This window comes from Pelobates fuscus, chromosome 9, assembly GCF_036172605.1.
Source record: "Pelobates fuscus isolate aPelFus1 chromosome 9, aPelFus1.pri, whole genome shotgun sequence".
Taxonomy (NCBI): Eukaryota; Metazoa; Chordata; class Amphibia; order Anura; family Pelobatidae; genus Pelobates; species Pelobates fuscus.
Window position 1 is genome coordinate 98,507,022 of NC_086325.1, and position 27,446 is coordinate 98,534,467.

General features: G+C 42.8%; 1 protein-coding gene across 1 annotated transcript in view; it reads left to right on the top strand.

Annotated features, from left to right (window-relative positions):
• Nucleotides 1-27,446, top strand: part of LOC134572899 (phosphatidylinositol 3,4,5-trisphosphate 5-phosphatase 2-like) — a 91,023-nt gene that overhangs the window by 26,990 nt on the left and 36,587 nt on the right. Inside the window, exons 3-12 of the mRNA XM_063432195.1 lie at nucleotides 7,784-7,922; nucleotides 9,484-9,631; nucleotides 10,628-10,715; nucleotides 10,798-10,869; nucleotides 11,335-11,436; nucleotides 11,562-11,640; nucleotides 19,105-19,301; nucleotides 25,414-25,531; nucleotides 25,851-25,947; nucleotides 26,050-26,188. Of these exons, the coding sequence (XP_063288265.1) occupies nucleotides 7,784-7,922; nucleotides 9,484-9,631; nucleotides 10,628-10,715; nucleotides 10,798-10,869; nucleotides 11,335-11,436; nucleotides 11,562-11,640; nucleotides 19,105-19,301; nucleotides 25,414-25,531; nucleotides 25,851-25,947; nucleotides 26,050-26,188 (1,179 nt within the window). The remainder of the gene's footprint in view (nucleotides 1-7,783; nucleotides 7,923-9,483; nucleotides 9,632-10,627; nucleotides 10,716-10,797; nucleotides 10,870-11,334; nucleotides 11,437-11,561; nucleotides 11,641-19,104; nucleotides 19,302-25,413; nucleotides 25,532-25,850; nucleotides 25,948-26,049; nucleotides 26,189-27,446) is intronic.

Below are 27,446 nucleotides of genomic sequence, written 5' to 3' on the forward strand. Positions count from 1 at the left end.
ATATGGCTGGTCAGGTGTACTCCAGTGTTAAATAGGTTTCGGATTAATTCTTTATTTCCAAAGCGCCACTTGGATGTATACCAGTATATAAAGGGTGAGGTAGAAATTCAAAGTATAAACAAAGAGAATTAAACCTGTGCTTCAGAAATTCCACGCTGAAGTCCCAACAGTGTATATACAACGGCCACAAAACAAACAAGAGTCCTGCGCACAAAGTTAAAGCAGCAAACGTTTCGGGCAGCATTGAGAAAGGGCTGCTGCCCGAATCGCTTGCTGCTTTAACTTTGTCCTCAAATAAATTGTGGTAGCACCTGGGGGTGAACACCTATACTGGATGCGCAGGACTCTTGTTTGTTTTTTGGCTGTTGGATGTATGCCAGAGCAAACAACAAGCGCAATGCCAGGGTTTTGCTCCTGGTGCCAAAAAGGAGGAGATAGTATGTAAAGGAAAGGCCAACCCCCAGAGTGGATAAGGAGGGGGAGCATGACTGCTGCCCGGAGAGGTTGCCATGGTGACAAAAAATTGATACAATGTTTGGGATGAACTTGGACCGGGGTCACTGGGAAATACTTACCAGACCACTGGAGAGCACGCTGAGGGAACCTAGCAGTGCTGTTTCTGGTCACCTTAAAAAAGAAAAACTGCTGTTAGTGTTTTAAAACTGCTGTTCCAGAATTTTGCCACTGCAGTTAATAACCTAACATCATGGCTCATGTCCCTGACATGCCCAGAGAGGCTCTACTCACGATTTTGCAGGCCTTTCAGAGGACACACGGCGCAGAGTCCTATGCTGCACTGCTTCACAGCGTCCAAAACACCCAGGAGTCTCAAGAGGGGTCGGGGCCCACCAGAGGACGTCGTACCCGCCGTTCCAGGCCGCCATCCAGATTGTCTCCCAGTCCGGTGAGGAGAGCCAGGGCTGTGCCACCAACTACTACCAGTCCAGGGCCGAGTGAGGCTGGCCCCCTGCGGAGGAATCCGGTTTCCGGAAGAAGAAGGAGCGGGGAGAGGTGTTCCACGCGTCGGATTGCCCGGTCGGGGCCTGGCCATCAAGATGGCGGATCCCAAGATGGCGCTGTGGGAGAGGTGAGGTCGCGCAGTCCTCACCCTTCTCTTCCGGCTGCAGCGGATGTGACGTCAGGACGTGCGGCTGCACGCCGGAAGAGGCGGGGCGCCGCACGCCGGAACGCTGGTGGCGCGTACGTGACGTCTGCGGGTCAAGGAGCACAGACGTCACAGGCCACTGCCGAACCCGGAAGTCCGGGTGAAGATGGATCCGGGGATTCCGGAACGGAGCACCGCTGGCCCCCCGAAAGTGGAGATGGCCAGCGGGTGCAGGCAGGCCGGCGGAGGAACTCGCCAGGGCATCTTGGGACCACCAGGGAGAGGAGAGGGACGCTGGATTCCCCTCTTCTTCATCACCCCAGGAGACCTGAACGTGCTTCTGCAGCCACAGAGGAGGGAGGGACGCAGGATTCCCCTCCACACACCCACCCCAGAAGATCTGGAGCTACCATGGGGGTGAGCCGCCAGCCCCCTGGAGGGCAGGCTGGCAGGCTGGCCACAGGACCTGTATTGACGGATGGATCGGATGTGGAGCTGATGGAAAGACCCCTGCTCCAGAACCGTGAGTTGGAGTGCGCACGCGCTTGGTTAGGGGCAGAGGGGGTCTCTGGGCTGGAACAAGGGAATACTGGGGAAGTCATAAAATTGCTGCGCTTAGTATTAGATCGCTTAGGGCAGGTTGGCTTAACTGCGCAGGACGCTTCACTTCCCACGGAGCCCCCTCCGTTGGGTTCTATGGAGGGTACTGCAGGGGGGCCGGTGTGTGACATAGCCCCCCTGGGGATGCATGTGTCGCTGGAGGTGAAGGAGAAAATATTGAAGGGTGAGTATGTGGACCTCATATCGTTAGTCCCTTTTGATAGGGAATCTGCTGATAGACCGCGACGTGGTGAGGCGACGGAGATTGGAAAAGGTAAGGAGCTCCCCCGTACCTTCGGTAATTGGTTGCAAGGATTTGCAACTTACGCTAGTATTTTGTCGACGAGGTTTCCAGAGCGGGCCCCGTCTTTGTTTTCTTATTTGGATTTAATTTGGGGGGCTTATAAAGTTTATGGGGGTCAATGCTGGTTTAAATACGACCAGCAATTTAGACAAAAAATGGCGGTTCGACCGCACATGCATTTTGGAATGCAAGATGGTAACCTTTGGTTACTTCTCATGACCCCGTGCCGTCCAGCCTCATCGTCCTTTCCTTCGGCCGCCGGCGCTCCTGGTGGAGCGTCGGCCGGGATCAAGAAGGGCATCTGCTGGCTCTTCAATGAGAGTCAGTGCAGGTGGTACAACAGTTGTCGATTTAAACATGAGTGTTCCCACTGTGGTGGGGCTCACCCGGCGGTTCGGTGTTTTAGAAGAGGAAAACCCCTCCCCAGGACAGCATCTAAGGATGACGCTCCTCGGGGGGAGGACCCCGGTACGGGCGGAAAAACTGCTTCCGTGGCTCGCACGGTACCCCAGGCATAGGGATGCGCGGGTGCTTTGGGAAGGTTTCACCGACGGTTTTAGGATCCCATTTACTCCGTCTGGGGAGGCGTCGTTTGCGCACAATTTGTCATCGATTCGGGGTAGGGAAGGGATTCTGGCGGCTAAGCTGCAAAAAGAAGTGGACTTGGGACGGATGGCGGGTCCGTTTTCCTTTCCTCCGTTTGATAATTTGCGGGTGTCCCCATTGGGCCTCGTTCCTAAGAAGGAACCGGGGGTGTTTCGGCTGATTCATCACCTGTCTTTTCCAGCGGGGGCTTCGGTTAATGACGGGATTGCGAAGGAGGATAGTCGGGTCCGATTCGCTTCTTTTGATCGGGCTCTGGATCTCGTTCGGGAAGCAGGGTCTAGGGCCCTGATGGCTAAGTCTGATATTCAATCGGCCTTTCGGTTGCTCCCAGTTCACCCTTCCTGTTTTCATTTGTTGGGATGTCAGTTTCAGGGGGAATTTTTCTACGATATGTGCCTCCCCATGGGTTGCTCGATTTCTTGTTATTATTTTGACGTTTTTAGCTCATTGCTGGAATGGATCGGATCGGAGGTGTCAGGTTTTTCTTCCCTCTTGCATTATCTTGACGATTTTCTGTTCGTCGGTCCGGTTCACTCTTCGCAATGTGAATACTTGTTGGGACAGTTTAAGGCAGTTATGCGAGATTTAGGGGTTCCAGTGGCAGAGGACAAGACAGAGGGCCCGAAGGCGGTTATTTCCTTCCTGGGTATAGAGATTGACTCCATCGGTTTGGTCTTTCGTTTGCCCAGTGATAAATTGGGGACCCTTACGACCATGGTTGATCGGGTGAAGGGTGCGCGGAAGGTGCAGCTTCGTCAGATGCAATCCCTGTTGGGCCACTTGAACTTTGCATGTCGGATCATGCCTATGGGTCGGGTGTTTTGTAGACGGCTGTCTCTGGCTACTGTCGGCATTAGCCTTCCCCATCATTTTATTCGGGTCACCAAGCAGCTCAAGGACGATTTGAATGTCTGGAGTGAGTTCCTCGCAGGGTACAATGGTCGGACAATTTGGCGTCGAGAAGCGATATCTAACGTGGCCCTGGAGTTGTTTACGGATGCCTCCGGCTCCCTGGGCTTCGGGGCATTTTTTCGGGGACGTTGGTGTGCGGAGCCTTGGCCTGCTGCATGGCGCGAGGCGGACCTGATACGTAACTTGACTTTTCTCGAGCTTTTCCCTATTGTGGTAGCAGTGGAATTGTGGGGGGAGGAGCTTGCGAACAGGCAGGTGGTTTTCCGCACGGACAACATGAGCGTGGTCCATGTGGTGAATCGTTTATCATCTGGCTCGGTTCCAGTATTGGCTTTGTTACGCCGGTTGGTTCTGCGTTGTTTGGAATTTAACATTTGGTTCCGAGCAATCCATGTTCCCGGAGTGTCTAATGTCATTGCCGACTCTCTTTCTCGCTTTCAGTGGGATCGTTTTCGGGAGGTCGCTCCAGGAGCCGAGGAAGCCGGTCTGGTATGTCCCACGTGCTTATGGACCCTCGATTTCGGAACCTTGCAGACCTGTTCAGGAGATCGCTGGCTCCCGCTTCGTGGTCTGCCTATCGGGCAGTGTGGGATCGGTGGCTGGTCTTTGCGAGAGAGTTCGGTTTGTACTCCTCTGAGGGTAGGTTGCTGTCTACTTTGGCTTTCATGTCCTCCTTACGGGAGCGCGCAGCTTCGGTGTCATCGGTGGAACGCAGTTTAGGGGCTCTTTCTTTCCTGATGCGTTGTATGGGGTGGGAGGACCTTTCAAAAGAGTTTGTGGTCCAGAGGGTTCTTCGGGGATGGAGGAAAGAAAGGGTTCCTGATTGTAGACGGCCGGTGTCCGTCCACTTATTGGATGATCTCTGTGGGGTTCTCTCTGCGGTGTGCTTCTCCCCCTTCGAGGCGCTGCTTTTCAGGGTGGCCTTTTCTCTGTGTTTTTACGCTGCGCTGCGGATAGGTGAGTTGGTGGCCGCGTCGGCTAGGGCTCTGGCATCTCTTCGAAGGGGGGACGTTCGCATAGGGCAGAGTGGAGTGGAAGTTTTCATTCGGAAGTCCAAAACAGATCAGTTAGGTCGGGGGAGGTCGGTTAGCATTGGTGCTACTGGGGGTAGGTGGTGTCCTGTGGCGCTGGTAGGTCAATACGCGCGCTTACGGCCGGAGGCTGCAGAGTCCTTTCTGCTTCACGCAGATGGGTCAGTCTTAACCCGGTCTCAGTTCTCCAGTGTTTTTAAGACTAGTTTGCGGGCTTTGGGCATAGAGGATAAGGGATATTCTCCCCACTCCTTCCGGATTGGTGCAGCAACTCAGGCGCGACAGGTAGGGTTGTCCGATGCTGCAATTCAGCGCATGGGTCGATGGGATTCTCGCAGGTTTCAACTGTATATACGTCCTCATCTGTTATAGTCTGTTGGTAGTTATGATGTGTTGTTTTCTTCACAGGTTCCCCCCGGTATGTTTGGATCATCGGTCACTCCTTTATTTATTGGGCGGCTAGGCGCGCTGAGCACAGACCATACGGCTGGAATCTAGGGCTCCCGCATGAGCAGGTTAGGGTTCGATGGCGGGGGATACGGGGTTTGGAGTGGCACCAAGTGTATCCGGAGTGCGTCGCGCTCCGGCGCTTCGTGACCGGGTCAGTGGTTCTGGTACTTCATGCCGGGGGGAATGACTTGGGACGGTGCCGAGCTGTGGATTTAATTTACGCGTGCAAGCACGACTTGGCCCGCTGTATGGCGCTTTTCAGCGAGGTCACACTGGTGTGGTCTGAAGTTATTCCTCGACCGGCTTGGGGGGCGCTGCCACACGCCAGGGCGGTGGAGCGCGGCAGGCGTCGTTTCAACATGACGATTTCACGTTTTGTGCGTAGGCTGGGTGGCTTTGTGGCACGTCATGTGGAGCTGGAAGGGAACAACGCAAACATAATGAGGGCTGATGGGGTCCACCTAAACGAAATTGGGCTGGATATATTTAATTTGGGATTACAGTCAGCCATTGAACAGGCGCTGGCTTCGGGGGGACGCAGTCCTCTCCAGGGATAGGGGAGAGGCTGCGGTGGCGGTTTGTCCTTCGCCAGCAAGTGGAACTGAGAGCAGTGCCCGGACGGGCTTGGGGAGTCGCAGCCTGGTCTGGTTGAGAACGGACTTCAGGCTGAAGAGGCTCTGGAAGATTTGTTGTGTTAGCTGTCTGCTGGGAAAACCCAGCAGCTGACAGTTGGTTTAAATTATGCTGGCTTAATAATAAAAGCTGTGGCCGTTGCCCTTACCCACAATTTGGTTGTCTGTGTTTTATTGGGGGGAAGGGTAACGGAAGATAAAAAGGGAGAGGGTCAGCAGTCAAGGCCAACCCCGGAGTGGATAAGGAGGGGGAGCATGACTGCTGCCCGGAGAGGTTGCCATGGTGACAAAAAATTGATACAATGTTTGGGATGAACTTGGACCGGGGTCACTGGGAAATACTTACCAGACCACTGGAGAGCACGCTGAGGGAACCTAGCAGTGCTGTTTCCCGCCCACCCTCCCTGGGTTGGTGTGAACACGGGATATGTTATGGTTATATGTGTTGTGTTTGGTGTGTTTTCTTTTCTGTTTCTTTTGTCACAGCTGCGGTTTGTCCTTCGCCAGCAAGTGGAACTGAGAGCAGTGCCCGGACGGGCTTGGGGAGTCGCAGCCTGGTCTGGTTGAGGACGGACTTCAGGCTGAAGAGGCTCTGGAAGATTTGTTGTGTTAGCTGTCTGCTGGGAAAACCCAGCAGCTGACAGTTGGTTTAAATTATGCTGGCTTAATAATAAAAGCTGTGGCCGTTGCCCTTACCCACAATTTGGTTGTCTGTGTTTTATTGGGGGGAAGGGTAACGGAAGATAAAAAGGGAGAGGGTCAGCAGTCATGCCAGTAAACAGCTTAGTTTACCACGATAGACAATATAGGCTAAAACTCCTGCCCAATCAAGATGTGGAATAATAAAACGATTGATGGTTTGGTGAGAGCCACTAAATGTTGGTTATATCCACAGTTTAAGTGAGAAGTGACCAGCTGAGGGAAACAACGGAGGAGCAGTAAAAAAAAAAAATCTATACTTCCAAGCAAAAATCTTCCAGACACTTTGACTTCAGTTATGGAGGGAAACAAAAGATTTGCTGACTTTTAATCTTGCTGTGCCCATGTGGGAGTGGGAGAGCTTGTCTCATTTGTTGTTAGGTTTCCTTAATGAAGTTGTAAATTGCTGTGGGCTAGGTTGGTGCTATATAAATGCCAATAATAATACGCTGTGTCATTAATCCTAGTGTGAGACTGGTTAGGATACAGCTGTACCTACCTAGCTACTGCCAGTTACACTTACAACAACTTTGAGTGGGAGATCGATTATCTGGGTTATTGATCCTAGTGTGAGACTGGTTAGGTTACTGCTATGCCTAGTCGCGTAAACAAACTATGAGTCACTGATTTCGTTTGGAAATTTTCTTTTAATAGTTTTTAGAAAAAAAATATTTTTTTTTTGTTACAGTGTGTTCAATCCAGTGTGTGCTGTGCAAGTTTGTTAGTGCACGTTTTCAATGTTTGTATTAATGAAGATGATTTGCTGTAATTCATGAGAGCATTACCTCTGATTATATTTAGAATTTTTTCCTAAGTAGGAGGTGATGCTTGCAAGTCTTATCACATGTCTTTAACCTAGTGCCATGTGTTTGCCTATGCATATTAAGGTTACTGAGAAGTAATTCTAAAATGTATTGGCCCATGCTTCTCCAATGTGTAAAGTGCCAATATGAAAGATGGATTTTACCTTATGTCTAATAAGTGAACCCCATTAACCATTCATGTTAAGTTTTATCAGCCGCGTCTTGCAGTCTCTGGGTCATTCAATAAACTGTATATGGTGATGTATGGTGTTTACATAACTAATGTTTGATATATGGTTAGCTGGTAATTCCTTGCTGATAGTGGTAAGATTATGTATTTGGGGGAAAACTGCTACTCGCTATGGATACCAACAGCGACATCAGTGAAAACTTAGTGACAACATTGGGAATGAGGCCATAGTTTGCACCACAATTTTAATCCTGAGAACTATACACGTTTTATAAACTGCTGTGTTTAATTGTATTTTTATTTACCAGAAATGTCCTTGTTTATGATGTTTAGATTCTGGGCCACTCACACCAACTCTTGGTTCAATTTATAAACCATGTTGGCATCAACATTTTCTTCTGTACATGTTTTAAGTCTCCACATCTAAGTCCTTTACCACCTTTCTTCCCAGTCTGTGCAGGGCTTTGAGGTGAAGAGGTTCCCAGGGCTCAGTGCACTGGTGGCTGGCTATAAAAACAAACAGAATGGGATGATCACGTCATTACAGTATCCTGTCAGATGGGACGGAGGTGGCAGCGATGCACATATTGGTAAGTGTGTGAGGAATGTATCCATGGTGTTCTGTAGTCCATTACACAATTCTAAAAGTGAACCTGTGATAATGTTGATTGAAATGTTTTGATTTAATGCCTGTTTTTATTACAAGAAAAAGCGGACGTAATTTATTTGTGTTCTGAGCATTTGCATTTACCACATTGTTAGAATATGTAGCTGTGTGCCACCGTTAAAGTAGCCCTGTATTAAGAGTGGTGCACGGGAGATCGCAATCATATGGCTCTCGCTTTCCACACTCATGTATCCTGATGGTGTCCAGATAAGATGTCATATTCATGGTCCCTAGTCTTTATTAGAAGATGCTGGGGATCGAATGAAAAAAAGATCTGTGCCAATGGAAGGATCACCTTCTGTTAACATGAAATGACCAATTGTTGCAAATATTGGAATTGGGGAATGGGGAGTCTGGTTGCTAGAGCTTTCCCTTTTGAACAGCTCTAGATCATTTTGGAGATACCAAGCTGAACTAAACTCTATTTCTACAGACCTTGTGCTCCACAAAATCAAGGCTTAACCCCTTAAGGACCAAACTTCTGGAATAAAAGGGAATCCTGACATGTCACACATGTCATGTGTCCTTAAGGGGTTAAAAAAGCAGTAAAGTAAACTTGGTTGGGGAAGGCTTGTTGGTAAAAGTGACTAGAAATACTTACCTAAGGTCTCAGCTTGTGTGTGTATGGATAATTAGTTTTGTCATTTTTTAATATTAGGCATTAATTAAGGTTTGATATAAACATACCACTCCACTGTTTCTAGTGTTCAATCCAGTCAAATGGTAAAAGTAGATTCTATCTTCCAGAACTATTCAGTGCTCTAAAAGCTTTACACGGTAGGTGAAATATAATAATAATAATTATTGCACCATTGTTTAAGGTTTCGTCTTGCTACTGAAATGCTGCTCTGTAGGCTTCTTGACTTCACATCAGGTAACAGCTTACATTTTGTACAGTAATGTAAGAACACCGTTTCATCTTTGTAAAAGAAACATAATTCCCAAACCAAAATGTTCTCTCCTGCTTGTTAGCTGTATTTTCTCTCCAGTGTTAAGAAATTATAGTACCGGTATCTATGTTCTGCATATCTTTGAGAGAAAGTAAAGTCTTCTACCAACATGAAGGATTGTTTTGGTTACTTGGTGTTTTAACTAAATGAGTGAAAAATGTATGTGCCAAATGCATGTAATAGTATTTGTTTTGTATGGTTGCATTGTCTTTCCAGGAGAAAGATATTTGCAATAAAATAAAAGTCAAACCCTGATTACATTATATTCCCATGATCACTAAAGCATAATGCACAGATCTTTTGTGCTCAAAATGAAGATACAATTATAGAATAAATAAATCCGTTCTGAATACATATTACAATCATATATGTTAGCATTGATCGTTAAGGTGTAATCTGTAATTTCTCTCCTCAGTTCTATAGCAGAACACAAACACTGTTACATACATCAGTTTAATAAGTGACTCTAGATATATTTTGCTTCAGTTATGTTTGGTCTTCTTGTTTGAGGTACTGGAAACTGTTCCCTTCCAGACGAAGAAGATCCTACGACCCACTGGGATACTTTATCCTTTCCACACAGCACACATCGAGAAGAAGACAGACAAGACCTGAAAGTGAAAGATCTGGGTCTATATTCACTGACTCCAACATTAGAGATGGAATGCAGGATGTTGGACAGGTGGGTGAACATTCCAGGAGAGACAGTCAGGTTTATTCTCTGAAAGGAGAATGACAAGTGAATTAAAAGTTGATTTCAAATTTAAGGTCAAACTAGCCTAACAAGAAACATTTGCTAAGTCAGCTATACATTCTGTTTGGCTACTCTTAATTTTAAAATTCACTCTAAATTAATTTTGAATTCTCACTTTAGTAAATTACTCTGAGTGTGTGAACTTAGGAGACAGACATGCTGGTAACTGATATATTCAGCTTTGTCTGTTTTAAATCGAGGATATATATTAATTACCTGTTGTAAGATATTGGTTAACAGTTTTGCTCTCATAGTATTCAGTCATTAAAGGACCACTATAGGCACCCAGACTACTTCAGCTTAATGAGGTGGTCTGGGTGCCTGGTCCAGCTAGGATTAACCCTTTTTTCTATAAACATAGCAGTTTCAGAGAAACTGCTATGTTTATAAATGGGTTAATCCAGCCTCTAGTGGCTGTCTCATTGACAGCCGCTAGAGGGCTTCCGCGCTTCTCACTGTGAAAAGCAGTGAGAAGACGCCAGCGTCCATAGGAAAGCATTGGTAATGCTTTCCTATGGACTGGCTGAATGCGTGCGCGGCTCTTGACGCGCATGTGCATTCAGCCGAAGAGGAGGAGAGGAGGCGGAGAGGAGGAGGAGAGCTCCCTGCCCCCACCCTCAGGGCACTATAGTGCCAGGAAAATGAGTATGTTTTCCTGGCACTATAGTAGTCCTTTAATGGAAAGGTTAAATACTGAATGTGGGAAATCCAGGCTCCCTTATTCACTTATGATTGTGTATTTAATTATACTTTTGTCCAGTTTTCATTCTTTTATATTCTACTCAAAATGCCAAAATCTAAAACAAAAAGTATAAGTATAAAAGTATAGAGCTGAATATAACTGATAACAGAAGCTATTCTATACTTAGGTAAAATACCGGTGTTCATTAGTAAGCATCAAACATTTCCTTTCTATTTTTTCAGGCAGATTGAAGTCACTTTGCATAGCCTGAAAATTCTCACCCAAGTATTTGGACATATTTCCTCGGTTCTACATCCTGAAGATGATAAGGTATGATGCCCTTCAATCTTCTTTAAAAATGAAGACTATAAGCATCATTATTTTTCTTTTTACTTAATCTGGTCTCCGGCAGGTATTTTCCGTGGACAAACTGATCTATAAGGCGTTAGCTGTGCAGGATACCATGGGTGTTATAGAGAGCAAGGTCAGTGTAATATTATATATAACTTCAAACCTTAATTTGTTCTGTACTGGTTTGGTATGCCTGTTCATGCCACTCATAGAGCACATTTGTGCTCTTTCACCACACTTTTCTATCTCTAGATATATATATATATATATATATATATATATGTGTGTGTGTATATTTGTATATGTATATATATTGCACACTTATAATGTATGCAAGTTTAAGTGAGTGCAGCATTACTATTTTTTTATATATGTATATATTCTATAGATTGTATAGATATAAATTGTAAGCTCATTTGAGCAAGGCCGTCTTTACATGTAATATCTCCTTTCTGTAAAGCATGCAGAATATGTTGGCACTATAGCAAAGCTAAAAATAATAACATGTTTGTTTGTAAATCCCATACTCTTTCTTGACCGCTCACATTTAAGTGGTTTTACCTTATTCTGTGTGACTTATATAGTTGTCTCTTCTCAGGCAGTTCATGTGTATCAAGACTTTGTCTCAACCTTCTCCGCATCTCCCATCTCACATCCTTACGACAGTCCTAAAATGGCAATGACAAGTCCAAATCAAAAGGCAAGCAAGAAAGTACAGTTATTATCACTTACAATTAACAGATTTATTATTATTATTATTTACAATTAACAATGCCATGCTCTTCTGAACAGAGCTCTAGATTAATGTATTTTCTTCTTTGTTAGATGGCACTCAATGACAAGAGTCAACCAAGAATAAGCGCTCCTCAGAAGATATCTGTGTTTCTTGGCACTTGGAATATGGGTAACTGAGTGAATTGTCATATATATTAACTAATGTTACTCACATGCATTCATACTATGTGTCAGTTTTGCATACACAGTTATATCGTGATATAAGCCTCAGAAAAGCATTCTTCCATAGTTTGTCTTCAGATCAGCAGTAAAAATAATGTGATACAAAAGCATAGGGCCTACCTAAACGGACTCACACAAAATAATTGATGCTAAATTAAACTAGCGAATGTCATTATTTTAGTTATAAAAAATATTATTAAAGGGTTACTCCTACCAAAAAAACAGTGTTTCAAGAAAATGTTGTTTTTTGCTTCATATTCTGCCCCCTCCAAGGCAATGGAATAAGAAAGAAAATAAAAAAATCTACAATACTTTTCAGCACCAAGGCCAAATTCTCTCTCAGCCTGATGCTGGCGTCACTCCTCCTCACTGGAGGGGATGGATGTCAAGGAGGGCGGGTTGAAGGGAGGATAGGGCTGGCACAGAGGAGGCAGGCACCCTGGACATGCACCTAATACACATTAGGGAGAGCAAACAAAACAGGGTGAAAGAGAACACTGAGAACAGACAACAACTCAAGTAGCTTTCTCTTTATTGGGTCCCCTCTCAGATCTCAAGCAAGTTTTAGCTTATCTTGTGCCATTACAAAGAGAACCTATGCCATCTGCTTTTTAGACTGATCTCAACCAAAAATAGTGGTCCAGAAATGCAGGTTAGCTCTCTGCACGAGAGGTACAGCAACCACAGATGATCATTTTGGCCTTGTTAGGCCTCGTCAGTGAGGTTTACAGAATACACATTAGCCAGCTGGGAACTCTTGTTGCAACCTGGCCAATGACGCTACCAGAGGTGAAGTTAAACTCTGTATGTGCTGTGTTTCCTAGCAAAAACCTACAGATACAGACCACTTCATAGTGGTCATAGTGCTTGCTTGGAGTAACCCTTAAAGGAACACTATAGGATCAGGAACACAAACATGTATTCCTGACACTCTATTGTTACATAGTTACATAGCTGAAAAGAGACTTGTTTCCATCAAGTTCAGCCTTCCTCACATATGTTTTTGCTGTTGATCCAAAAGAAGGCAAAAAAAACAGTCTGAAGCGCTTCCAATTTTGCAACAAACTAGGAAAAAATTCCTTCTTGACCCCAAAATAGCAGTCAGATGTCTCCTTGGATCAAGCAGCTATTACCCTACTAGATGAAATCTCCCTTCTTCCAGCCTAAATGCGTGACCTTGTGTCCTATTTATAGCCCTGTTTATGAATAGATTTCCAGATAATGGTTTGCACTGGCCCCGAATATATTTGTATCACGTTATCATATCCCCTCAGAGGCGCTGTTTTTCCAAACTAAAGAGATTTACATTTTTAACCTTTCTAAAATGCTCCATTCCTTTTATCAATTTTGTAGCTCGTCTCTGCACTATTTCTAGTGCCATGATAGCCTTCTTTAGAACAGGTGCCCAAATTGCACAGGCATAGTCAAGGTGTGGTCTTACCAGCGATTTATAAAGAGGCAAAATTATATTTTCATCCCGAGAATTTATGCCCCTATTTATACATGACAAAACCTCACTGGCCTTAGCAACTGCAGATTGACATTGCATATTGCTGCCTAATTTGTTGTCTCCAACAATTCCCAAATCCTTCTCGTGTGTGGTTATCCCTAATTCACTACCATTTAGGGTGTAAGTTGCTTGTGCATTCTTGACACCGAAGTGCATAACTTTGCATTTCTCTACATTAAATTGAATCCCCCAATCTATCTAAATATCTCTGCAGCAAAGCAATATCCTGCTCACATTTTATTACTTTACAAAGTTTTGTGCCATCTGCAAACACTGAAACATGGCTTTCAATGCCTATTTCAAGATCATTTATAAATATGTTAAAAATATGCAGTCCCAAAACAGAACCCTGAGGGACGCCACTTACCACTTTTGTCCAGCCTGAAAATTTACCATTAATGACAACTCTATCCTTAACCACTTAAGGATACATGACGTGTGTGACACGTCATTATTCCATTTTATTCCAGAAGTTTGGTCCTTAAGGGGTTAAGCCAATGTTCCATCCAAGAACAAGAATATGCATCTAGACCAGACTTCCTCAAACTCCGGGCCTGCAGATGTTGCTGAACTACAACTCCCATGATTCTATGAATTAAATAGATAAGCTGAGAATCATGGGAGTTGTAGTTCAGCAGCATCTGGAGGGCCGGAGTTTGGGGAAGCCTGATCTAGACCAATTTCTTTGAGTTTGAAGACTAACCTATTGTGAGGAACCATATCAAATGCCTTGGTAAAATCCAAGTAGATCACATCCACTGCAACACCCTGATCTATACTTCTACTTACTTCTTCGTAGAATGCAATTAGGTTAGTTTGACATGACCTATGTTTCTTAAAACCATGCTGATTATTGCTAATAACAAAGTTTTTTTTTTTAAATCTGATTTTTGCTAATAACAAAGTTCTTCCCAATGAATTCCTGAATATTATCCCTTAATAGCCCTTCAAATATTTTCCCAGTCACAGAAGTTAAGCTCACAGGTCTATAATTTCCAGGCAAGGATTTTGAACCCTTTTAAAATATAGGCACGTCATCTGCCTTCCTCCAATCCTCCGGGACAATACCTGAAACAAAAGAATCTTGAAAGATTAAATACAGAGGTTCACTTATTTCCCCACTTAGCTCCTTAAGTACTCGTGGGTGAATACCATCAGGCCCCGGAGATTTATTTACATTCATTTTCTTTAACTGCTGTAGCACCTTGTATCGAGTCATCCAATCACGAGTTATCTGCAAGTTTTTGCAGCAATCATTTGTATATCTCTTGCCATAGGATCCTTATTAATATATACTGAAGAAAAATAGTTTTTTAAAATGTCTGCCTTTTCCTTGTCTTCATTAACTAACAGACCCATTTCCAGTGTACCTACACTTTCATTTTTTGTTTTTTTAGAATTGATGTACTTGAAAACATGTTTGGGGTTGGTTTTGTATTATTTGGCTATCAATTTCTAATTTTCTAATTTAGCCACTTTAATTGCCTTTTTGCAAGCATTATTGGCTTCCTTATATCTTATATAGGATGCCTCTCATTTGTCCGATTAAATACCGGTACTTTAAATGCCCTTTTCTTATTTTTAATCTCTTGTTTTACATCTCTACTAAGCCACATTGGTTTCAATCTGTTTCTCTTATATTTATTACCCAATGGTACATACTGAGAAATGTACCTTTCTAATATTTGTTTGAATAGTTTCCATTTATCCTTAGTGTTTTTTTTCACTAAGGAGTTTATGCCAGTCAATATGTTGTAGAGCTGCCCTAATCTTATTGAAATTGGCATTTAAAAAAATTATATGTTTTAGTATACCCCACATGCTTTTTCTTTTTTGAGTTTATTTAAAAAATTACCAAATTGTGATCACTATTACCCAAATGCTCCCCTTCTTGAATGTTCCCCTTCAAAAGATCCACATTGTTTGTTATAACTAGATCCAGACAAGCATCCTTTCTAGTTGGTGCTTGTACCAGTTGTGACATGGTGTCATTTAACACATTCAAAAACCTGATTCTGCTGAAGTACTAGTCACTCTATCCCAATTTATATCCGAGTAATTAAAATTTCAAATAATTAACGTGTTACTCCGATTTGCAGCTTTCCTGATTTGCTCTAACAGTTGTTCTTCCTCATTAATATTTACATTAGGTGGTTTATAACATATCCCAACCAATAATTGATTTCCCTTCGTTTGCCCCAAGCAGATATCAACCCATAAAGCTTCCACATTTTCCTCGTGACACTCCACATGCCTAAGATTTGACTTTAACTCATGGTTGACATATAAACATACCCCACCACCCTCCTTGTTTTTCCTATCCTTCCTAAATAACGTTTACCCATTTAAGTTAACTGCCCAGTCATGTGTCTCATCCCACCATGTTTCTGTTTTGCCTATTATATCATATTGTTTAGTGTATGCTATTGCCTCTATTTCCCCCATTTTGTTATATAGCCTCCTTGAATTAGTAAGCATACATTTAATATTATCATGAGTCATTATCTAAAACACTAAAATATAGTGAAACAAATAGATAGTGACATGAGTCACTATCTCAAATCACTATCTATCCCCCCCCCCCCGACCCCTCCATGCACCCCTAAATATAGTACCATCTTACCTGTATTTCAGTCTGTCAGTGCTGGCTCTGCCCCTGATCTGCCTCCTTGTCAGAAGTGATGATCTCAGCCAAACACAATGCTTTCCCATAGGAGCGCATTGGATTGGCTGGGATTGTCAATTCTGATGATCTCAGCCAATGTGGTGGGCCAAATGCTACCCTGGCCAATCAGCATCTCCTCATAGAGTTACATTAAATCAATGCAGCTCTATGAGGAAAGTTCAGTATCTCCATTCATATTGTGGAGACACTGAATATCAGTGCTGCACACTGTGTAGCACTGCTCCAAGAAACAGCTCTAGTGGCCTCTGAGGAGTGGTCACTTAAGGTGTCCCTAAGCTGTAATGTAAACACTGCCTTTTCTCTAAAAAACAATGGTTACAGCAAAAAAACTGCATGGACTGACTATACTCATGAGTATTACTACATTAGGCTGTTGTTCTGGTGACTATAGTGTCCCTTTAAATCTAGAATATGTATGTGCAGACTACAGACTTTGTACTGGATCAATGTTTTAGTGTTTGTATCTGAATGCGTGTCATTCTGTGTATCTGTGTATCTACATGTGTATCTCTATTGAGTAAACCCTATTGAGTATCTCTATGTGTGTTAGTGATCTGTACTTACAGTTTCTCACAAAAGTGAGTACACCCGTCACATTTTTGTCAATATTTTATTATATATTTTCATGTGACAACACTGAAGAAATGACACTCTGTTACAACGTAAAGTCGTAAGTGTACAGCCTGTCTAACAGTGTCAAATTTGCTGTCCCCTCAAAATAACTCAACACAGCCATTAATGTCTAAACCATTGGCAACATATGTGAGTACACCCCTAAGTGGAAATGTCCAAATTGGGACCAATTAGCCATTTTCCCTTCTTGGTGTCATGTCACTCATTAGTGTTACAAGGTCTCAGGTGTGAATGGGGATCAGTTGTGTTAAATTTGGTGTTATCGCTCTCACACTCTCTCAAACTGGTCACTGGAAGTTCAACTCTCTGAGGATCTGAAAAAAAGAATTGTTGCTCTACATAAAGATGACCTAGGCTATAAGAAGATAGCCAAGACCCTGAAACTGAGCTGCAGCACGTGGGCAAGACCATGCAGCGGTTTCACAGGACAGGTTCCACTCAGAACAGGCCTCGCCATGGTCGACCAAAGAAATTGAGTGCACGTGCTCAGCGTCATATCCAGAGGTTGTCTTTGGGAAATAGATGTATGAGTGCTGCCAGCATTTCTGCAGAGGTTGAAGGGGTAGGGTATCAGCCTGTCAGTGCTCAGACCATACACCGCACACTGCATCAAATTGGTCTGCATGTCTGTTGTCTCAGAATGATGCCTCTTCTAAAGATGATGCACAAGAAAGCCCGCAAACAATTTGCTGAAGGCAAGAAGACTAAGGACATGGATTACTGGAACCATGTCCTGTGGTCCGATGAGACCAAGATAAACTTATTTGGTTCAGATGGTGTCAAGCATGTGTGACGGCAACCAGGTGAAGAGTACAAAGACAAGTGTGTCTTGCCTACAGTCAAGCATGGTGGTGGGAGTGTTATGGTCTAGGTCTGCGTGAGTGCTGCCGGCACTGGGGAGCTACAGTTCATTGAGGGAACCATGAATGCCAACAGAGCATGATCCCATCCCTTCGGAGACTGGGCCGCAGGGCAGTATTCCAACATGATAACGATCCCAAACACACCTCCAAGACAACCACTGCCTTGCTAAAGAAGCTGAAGGTAATGGTGATGGACTGACCAAGCATGTTTTCAGACCTAAACCCTATTGAGCATCTGTGGGGCATCCTCAAATGGAAGGTGGGGGAGCGCAAGGTCTTTAACATCCACCAGCTCTGTGATGTCATCATGGAGGAGTGGAAGAGGACTCCAGTGGCAACCTGCGAAGCTCTGGTGAACTCCATGCCCATGAGGGTTAGGGCAGTGCTGTAAAATAATGGTGGCCACACAAAATATTGACACTGGGCCCAATTTGGACATTTCCAGTTAGGGGTGTACTCACTTTTGTTGCCAACGGTTTAGACATTAATGACTGTGTTATTTTGAGGGGACAGCAAATTTACCCTGTTATACAGGCTGTACACTTACTACTTTACATTGTAGCAGAGTGTTATTTCTTCAGTGTTGTTGTCACATGAAAAGATATAAAATATTTGCAAAAATGTGAAGGGTGTACTCACTTTTGTGAGATACTGTATGTACTGCATGTACTGTTTATATCCTTTATTTGTCTCTGCTGATGTAGCCCACACCATTTTAGTATTTGCTTTTAATAGGGGAATGTTCTGACACACTTGACATTAAGAAGGGATGAATTCCCCTTGTTGTATAGTTCGTCACCATGGTAGCCCTAGTTTCCTGGTGTTTAAAAACACGAAATGGATTTGTCGTCCGATTTCTATGGTGATAACCTCTGATGGCGTCATGACGCCGGACGCAACGTGATGACATCATCGGGGTCAATCAGCAACCCGTGCAGGCTTCGGCCATAGCATTCTCAGACAATATCCCCTCAATTATTGGGTAAGTGTATAATGGTGATGGGTATATAAGATTGTCTGTTAAGGTGATATTTTATCTTGATGAAAGTTTGGGTTTCAAAACTGAAACATCGATCTCTTAACCATGGAAAATAAAAGTTACGTTTTACTTTGAAAACCTTTGGAGTCCTAGGAGTGCTATCTCTACGCCACCTTGTTATATTGATGCTGACAAGCACTGTGCAACGCCACTAGTAAGTTGGAGTGCAAGACAATTTTTCGTTTTTATATGTGTGTCAATGTGTGTCTTTGTATCTGCAAGTGTGTCAGTGTGTGCACCTGTGTTTCTGCGTATCTCTTTGTGTGTTTGTGTATTTGCATGCCTGTACCTGTGTATGTGTAATAGTATGTGTCAGTGTTTGCATCTGCATGTGTGACAGTGTGTGTATCTGCATGTGTGTCTGTATGTGCATGTGTGTGTGTGTGTGTGTGTGTGTCAGTGTGTATGTATATTTATTTACTTCTCAGCATTCAAACGCCAACTCTACACACAAATACATCCATGCATTCAAATATCAACAGTACATAAAAACACACAACACTACACACAGATACACCCCTACATTCACACACACATACAGTCTGTACTCTTGGCAAAACCCAGCGTACCTCTTTGTTTTTGTTACAGTAGTTCACTATTGTTTACAGTACTCAACCTATAGTATAAACAGAGAAAAGAGGAGATGCTGAGATGCTTAAAAGTATGATTTTTTTTTTTAGGTAACTCTCCTCCCCCTCGAACCATCTCCTCCTGGTTGTCTTGCACGGGGTCAGGAAGGACAATGGATGACACTAATCTCTGTGTAGCACATGATCTTTATGTGATTGGGACTCAGGAGAACCCACAGGGAGATCGAGAGTGGAATGACTTTCTCAAAGCAGCTTTATTATCCCACACTGGAAAACAGTATACCTTGGTGAGGAAAGCTATGATAATTAAACAAACAATGTTTTTATAGCATCACAGTAATATATTGCATTATTTAGAAAGTGAATTAATACTGTGGATTAGTGGGTTAAATGGTTCAAGATCGAATGATATGGACTAGAGAAAAGCTTTATTAGGATAAATTGGGTAGAAGATAAAGCTATTGTTTAGTGGTACATACAGACACATACATACAGACACGAAACATACATACAAAGACACATACATACAAACAGACAGACAAGACACACATACATACAAACAAACACACAGACAGACAGGCACACATACATACATACAGACACACACACACACATACATACACATACACACATACAGACAAACAGAAACACACACACAAGACACATATACATACATAAAAACAGACAGGCACACATACATACATACATTTAGACAGACACAGGCACATACAGACAGACACAGGCACATACAGACAGACAGACACACACACATACAGACACACACACACACAAACAAGACACACATACATACAAAGACACCTACATACATACAAACAAACAGGCACACATACATACAGACAGACAGACACATACAGACAGACACACACACACGCAACATACATACAAAGACAGACACATACAGACAGACACACACACACGCAGCATACATACAAAGACACACACATACAAACAGACAGACAGACACACACACACACACACATACATACAGACAAGACACACATACATACAAACAAACAGACAGGCACACATACATACATACAGACACACACACACATACATACACATACACACATACAGACAGACAGAAACACACACACAAGACACATATACATACATAAAAACAGACAGGCACACATACATACATACATTTTCGCAGACACAGGCACATACAGACAGACACACACACATACAGACAGACACACACACACACACATACAGACACACACACACAAGACACACATACATACAAAGACACCTACATACATACAAACAAACAGGCACACATACATACAGACAGATAGACAGACACATACAGACAGACACACACACGCAACATACATACAAAGACACACACATACAAACAGACAGACACAGACACATACATACAAACAAACACACACACACACACACATAATATTTACGTCACCCTCCTGTTTCCCACCTTTTAGGTGCAGGAGGGGTCCAGTGGTGGCTCAGGTTGATGGGAGTCAGAGTTCCCACCAGGGCAATTAAAGAAAACCCTTCAAGCAACATAACCACTACACTCCGGCACTTTTTCATGTTAAAGGGACACTATAGTCACTAGAACAACTACAGCTTGTTGTATTTGTTCTGGTGAGTATAATCATTCCATTTAGGCATATTTGCAGTAAACACTGTTTTTTCAGAGAAAAAGCAGTGTTTTCATTACAGCCCAGGGATACCTCCACTGGCCAATCCTCAGATGGCTACTAAAGGTGCTTCCTGGGGCATTGGCCTTGATAAACACTTCTGATGATGTCAGCCAAGCAAGCAGATTGTGGAGCAGAGCCACAGCAGCAGACTGGAAAAAATGTAAGATGTTCACTATATTTAGAGGGGCAAGGGTGACCAGGAGGGCTACATGGTGTTTTTAACACTATAGATTCAGGAATACATGTTTGTGTGCCTGATTCTAAAGTGTTCCTTTAAGTAGTTGGAATGTTTTCGTATGGTTTAACAACTTACTTGGAACCCTGTGGGCACCTGCAGCCCCTTCTTTTAACATAGAAACATAGAAGGTGACGGCAGATAAGAACCATTCGGCCCATCTAGTCTGTCCAATTTTCTAAATATTTTCATTAGTCCCTGGCCTTATTTTATAGGTAGGATAGCTTTATGCCTATCCCACGCATGCTTATACTCCTTTACTGTGTTAACCTCTACCACTTCAGCTGGAAGGCTATTCCATGCATATTCTGCCCTCTCAGTAAAGTAATACTTCCTGATATTATTTTTAAATCTTTGCTCCTCTAATTTAAGACTATGTCCTCTTGTTGTGGTGGTTTTTCTTCTTTTAAATATAGTCTCCTCCTTTACTGTGTTGATCCCCTTTATGTATTTAAATGTTTCTATCATATCCCCCCTGTCTCGTCTTTCCTCCAAGCTATACATGTTAAGTTCCTTTAACCTTTCCTGGTAAGTTTTATCCTGCAATCCATGAACCAGTTTAGTAGCCCTTCTCTGAACTCTCTCTTAAGTATCAATATCCTTCTTGAGATACGGTCTCCAGTACTGCGTACAAAACTCCATGTGAGGTCTCACCTGTGTTCTGTACAATGGCACGAGTACTTCCCTCTTTCTACTGCTAATACCTCTCCCTATTCAACCAAACATTCTGCTAGCATTTCCTGCTGCTCTATTACATTGTTTGCCTACATTTAAGTAATCAGAAATAATGACCCTTAAATCCATTTCCTCAAATGTTGAGGTTAGGACTCCTTCAAATATTCTGTACTCTGCCCTTGTGTTTTGTACGTCCAGTATGCATTATCTTGCACTTATCCACATTAAATGTCAGCTGCCACAACTCTGACCCTTTTCCTTATTTACCTAAATCATTTGCCATTTGGCTTATCCCTCCTGGAACATCAACCCTGTTACATATCTTTGTATCATCAGCAAAAAGACATACCATCAAGACCTTCTGTAATATCACTAATAAAAATATAAAGAGAATGGGTCCAAGCACAGATCCCTGAGGTACCCCACTGGTGACAAGCCCATGCTTCGAATATGTTCCATTGACTACAACCCTCTGTTGCCTGTTACTCAGCCACTGCCTTACCCATTCAACAATATTGGAAACCAAACCTAAAGATTGCAGTTTATTGATAAGCCTTCTATGTGCAACAGTGTCAAAAGCCTTACTGAAATATAGGTAAGCAATGTCTACTGCACCACCCTAATCTATTAGTTTAGTTATCCAATCAAAATAAATCAATAAGATTAGTTTGACATGATCTCCCTGAAGTAAACCCATGTTGTCTCTGATCCTGAAATCCATGTGATTTTTGATGTTCAATGAATTTAGATGTTCTACTACAGGAGAGTGTGTTACCTCTACAGAGATAAGCAGGGTCATTCATTGTGTGAAAGTATCAATTGAGCGCTCCTAGATCAGCCATGCTTTATTCTCTAGAGACAGACAGCTTATTCTGCTGGAGAACAATGGATGAGGTACAGCACCCAGTGGAACCAGGTGAGTTGTTAAACTGTACTAAAACAGGCTGTAGTAGTTATGGAAAAAAAATACATTATTATACAATAAGGTGACCACCAGAAAAATTGATTAAATAAATAACCGAAATAATTTACCCTAGTTTGTTTTTCAGTATATTGTAAGAAGACTCATTATTTCCTCTTTAAAACCATACAAATATACAATCTAAAAAATAAATAGAACAGAACGCAAAAAGTGTAATATTGTTAAATCACCAAAAAGGGAATGGGGTAATTATTGCAGTCACGAAGATAAAATTGACAGTAAGTACATAAATAGGCTTTGACGTAAAATACCTGTGGCGGCACCCCGGGTAGGAGAAGGGGTTAACGCCGCCAAAGGATGTTCTTACCCCCAAGTACGAAGTCCGCTACCGATAATCCAAACCCACATAACACACAGCACTCTCACAACCATCACACACAGCATTCTCACACACAGCATTCTCACACACAGCACACACAACACACACGCACACACAGCACTCTCACACACAGCACTCTCACACACAGCACTCTCTAATCCATCACACACAGCACTCTCTAACCCATCACACACAGCACTCTCACACACAGCACTCTCTAACCCATCACACACAGCACTCTCTAACCCATCACACACAGCACTCTCTAACCCATCACACACAGCACTCTCACACCCATCACACAAAGCATTCTCACACACAGCACTCTCACACACATCATACACAGCACTCTCACACACAGCACGCTCTAACCCATCACACACAGCACTCTCTCACACACACACACACACACACACACACACACAGCACTCTCACACACATCACTCTCACACACATCGTACACAGTACTCTTACACACATCACACTCAGCACTCTCACACACAGCACTCTCACACACAGCACATTCAGCACTCTCACACACAGCACTATCACACTCAGCACTCTCACACCCATCATACACAGCACTATCACACACAGCACTCTCACACACATCACAAACAGCACTGTCACACACATCACACACAGCACTCTCACACACAGCATTCTCACACACATCACACACAGCATTCTCACACACAGCACTTTCACACACAGCACTCTCACACACATCAAACACCGCACCCTCACATACCGCACCCTCACACACCGCACCCTCACACCCAGCATCCATCACGCACACATACTGCACCCCTCACATACACACAGAACCCCCCCAACACACTGCACCACACACATACACAATAGTTCCAAACACACACACACACACACACACATATATATATATATATATATATATATATATTCACATACACACACACAGCACCCCTCACACACATACTGCACCCCTAAACACATTACATTCCAGACACACACTAGACCCCTTACCCAACTCTGGATCATCTACACACATATACACACTAGATCCCTATATACACTCTGAATCCGTTATAAACACACACTCACTAGATCTCCTACACATTCTGGGTCCTTCAAGCACACACTAGACTCCTATACACATACACACACACACACACACACACACACACTACACTCTTAACATACACACTCTAGATCCCCTATACACACACACACTAGATTCCTTGTAAGCAAACACATACTACACCCCTAAACACACACTTTCTACAAACACTACATCACCTATACACACACTCTATAGCCTGTATGCACACATGCTACATTCCCTTTACACACATTCTCTACAGCCCCATGCCACATATGCATCACATTACACCACAGACACAACATGTCTAAAACTAACCTTATTACACAATACCACACCACAATCAGCTCACTCTACACACACCCAATACCACAAGCAGACTCCAAACACATGCACAATACTCTTTCCTGGCATTTTTGTCTCCTGGTATCCATTTATAAAGACACCAGAGACAAGTTGCAAGGAAACACAGTGCAAGCATGTTATTAAATTTGCTTGCACTGTGCAGAACAAATACAGTTTTTTTTTTCTCATGCTAGAGCTCTTCATCAGAGCTCTGCGCATGGTCTGCCCTGGAAGAGCATTGAACCAACGTGCTCACTTTGAGAGGGGGCGTGCTTGTCATTGGCGATGACAAAACACACCTCCTCTGACCCGCCCCCTTCTTAGTGGGCCGCTGTGATAAAAAAATGCCCGGGCCGAATTTTTCTCTGGGAGGTCTGTCACAATACCTTTTTATTTTCTCGTTTCCTCACATACAGTACATAGAAGGAAAAGGGAGAGACAAAAACATAGTGTAGCAATTCAAAATGCAATAAACAGCATTATTAAATTGCACTCACAAAAGACCAAATCGGGCACATCAAAATTCCACTCTGGAACCAGGACCTTGGTGGGGTTCTTTGAGGGATAATTTTGCAGCAGCAATTAAAAAAACAATATAACAATAAATTCTAAATAAGTTAAAAATCAAACACTATATGAGTCTCAGCCTTATGCGTTTCATCCAATGCAGGACTTCCACAGGGGCACCTGTAATGTGAATTAGATGAAATGCGTAGGGCTAAGACTCATGTAGTGTTTGATTTTCAACTTATTTAGAATTGTTTTTATTGTTTTATTCTTTTTCGAATTACTGCTGCACAATTATTTCTCAAAGAACCCCACCAAGGTCCTGGTTCCAGAGTTAGATTTTGATGTGCCCAATTTGGTCTTTTATCTTGTGAGTGCAACTTAATAAAGCTGTTTATTGCATTTTAAATTGCTACACTATATGTTCCGTTTTATTTATTTTTCAGATTGTATATTTGTAGTGGTTATAGTGTTTGGAGTGTTCCTCTAAGAAAAAGAAACCAAGACTGGAGACTTCTACATATATTTAAAAATTGTATAATTGTTTCTTTACTTCCCTAGGCCAGTGCACAGTCACTTGGAGGAGTTAAACTTGTTCTCATGGTAAAACAAGAATATAAGAACATGATCTCTCATGTGCAGACATCGAATGTAAGAACTAGAATAAGCGACGCTTTGGGTATGACTTTTCCCTTATTATCAATCTATAATATATTTTTAAACATAATTTGTGATGTTTTAAAGCTGGAGAAACTGACTTGTTTCAGTGCAGAGTACTGGCTAGCGTGTTTACATGTAATGGGTTGGTTAATATCCTAGACTTTACAAATGACTCCTGTATTAACTCATGCAAACATACATGCTTTGTATGTATGTGATCATAAAAGAAAAGGGATAACGTCATTCTACGTTTCTACTTCTACTCCATGGAGTGACAAGGAAGTCACACTTATTATGAATTGTCAGCTGCTTTAAACCGGTATGTGATATTTCTGCAGGTAACAGAGGAGCTGTTGGTATATCTTTTGACTTTAATGGCACACCCTTGGGATTTGTGACATGTCATCTCGTATCAGGCAGTGAGAAAATCCAGAAGTATGTAAGCCACAGATTGCAAAGCATGTTTATATAGCTTAATTAAAAGCCTTTGGACCTATTCTGCTTACTTTGCTCAGTAATTGTGTTTGTAATGTACAGGAGAAATCAGAGTTGTGGGGACATTCTACGCTCTCTGACTCTTGGAGATGAGTCTTTAAGATGTTTCCAGCTGCCTTTGAGACTAAAATATCTCTTTTGGATGGGAGACTTAAACTACAAAATAAATATGCCTGTACAGGTAAAGTGCATTTTATATTGCAAGCATTTAGTTACATTATACATCTCTCAGATCTCTCAAAACTTACTTTATCACTTTTTTATTTTTTCCATCTATCTTAATTTTGTTCTTATACCCTTCACAAACAATATCTAGTGCTTCAGACTTTTTTTTTTACATAGTCTAGGCTGAAAAAATATTAAAGTTTATCATGTTCAACTATAAATCCTATACCTTTATTCTGTTGATCCAAAGGAAGGCAAAATATTGTAGCCATTTCCAAGGAAAAAACAACCTTCTTGATTCCAGATTTCTCCTGTTTACCTATATAGAATCGTATCGTTAAATATTCTGTTTATGCAAAAAGTCTATCAAAAAGAAATGATCACATTGGTGGCGGGTGGGGTCCCTAAATAATAAAGTGTAGACTGGACCTATTGTCCCACCAGCCCCCACCCACAGGCAGTGAATGCAAGCCCTAAATAATAAAGTTGGGATGGTGGACCTATTGTCCCCCGTTGCTCCACCCATTGGCTGCAGGTGAGTGCTTTAAATGGTAATGGGGGTAGACCTATTGTCCCCCAGACTCCATCCATTGGCAGTGGGTAAGGGCACTAAATAATAATGTGGTGTGGACCTATTGGCCTCCCTAACCCCTCCCATTGGCCGCATATGAGGGCACTAATTAATACAGCAGAAGGGGAAACTATTGTCCCCCTCATCCCCCCCACCCATTAGCAGTGGGTAGGGGCCATAAATAATAATAGGGGGTGGATCTGTTGTCACCCCCATCACTGACCCATTGGCAACTGGCTTGGGCCCTAAATAATAAAGTGGGGGTGTACCTATTGTCAGTCCATACCGATTGGCGGCAGGTGGGTGCTAATAATAAAAAGGATTCCCCCACAAGCCTCTACAACCTCCCGAGCCCTAGTCCTCCCTTCTCCAATAAAAAAAACAAACCCTACCTACCCCTATCACACTAATAATAGTGAGCGGGACCAATTAACCAAATATCTGTAAAATACAAAAATAATATTTACCATCAGATATCTTCTTTTTTCTTCCATCCCAAAAAATCCAGACAAAACAATAATCCATCTTCACCCCATGAGGGCTCTGCAGTGTGGGGAAAGCCTTATTAAACTTTCCTACGCCGTGCAATTTGACTCAGAGTTTTCTGATTGATTGGCTTAAACCAACCAATCAGAATGCTCTGACAGGTGAATCTTGAGATTCTCAGGTAGTGAAATTGACTTGTGTGAGAAAGCCATATAAG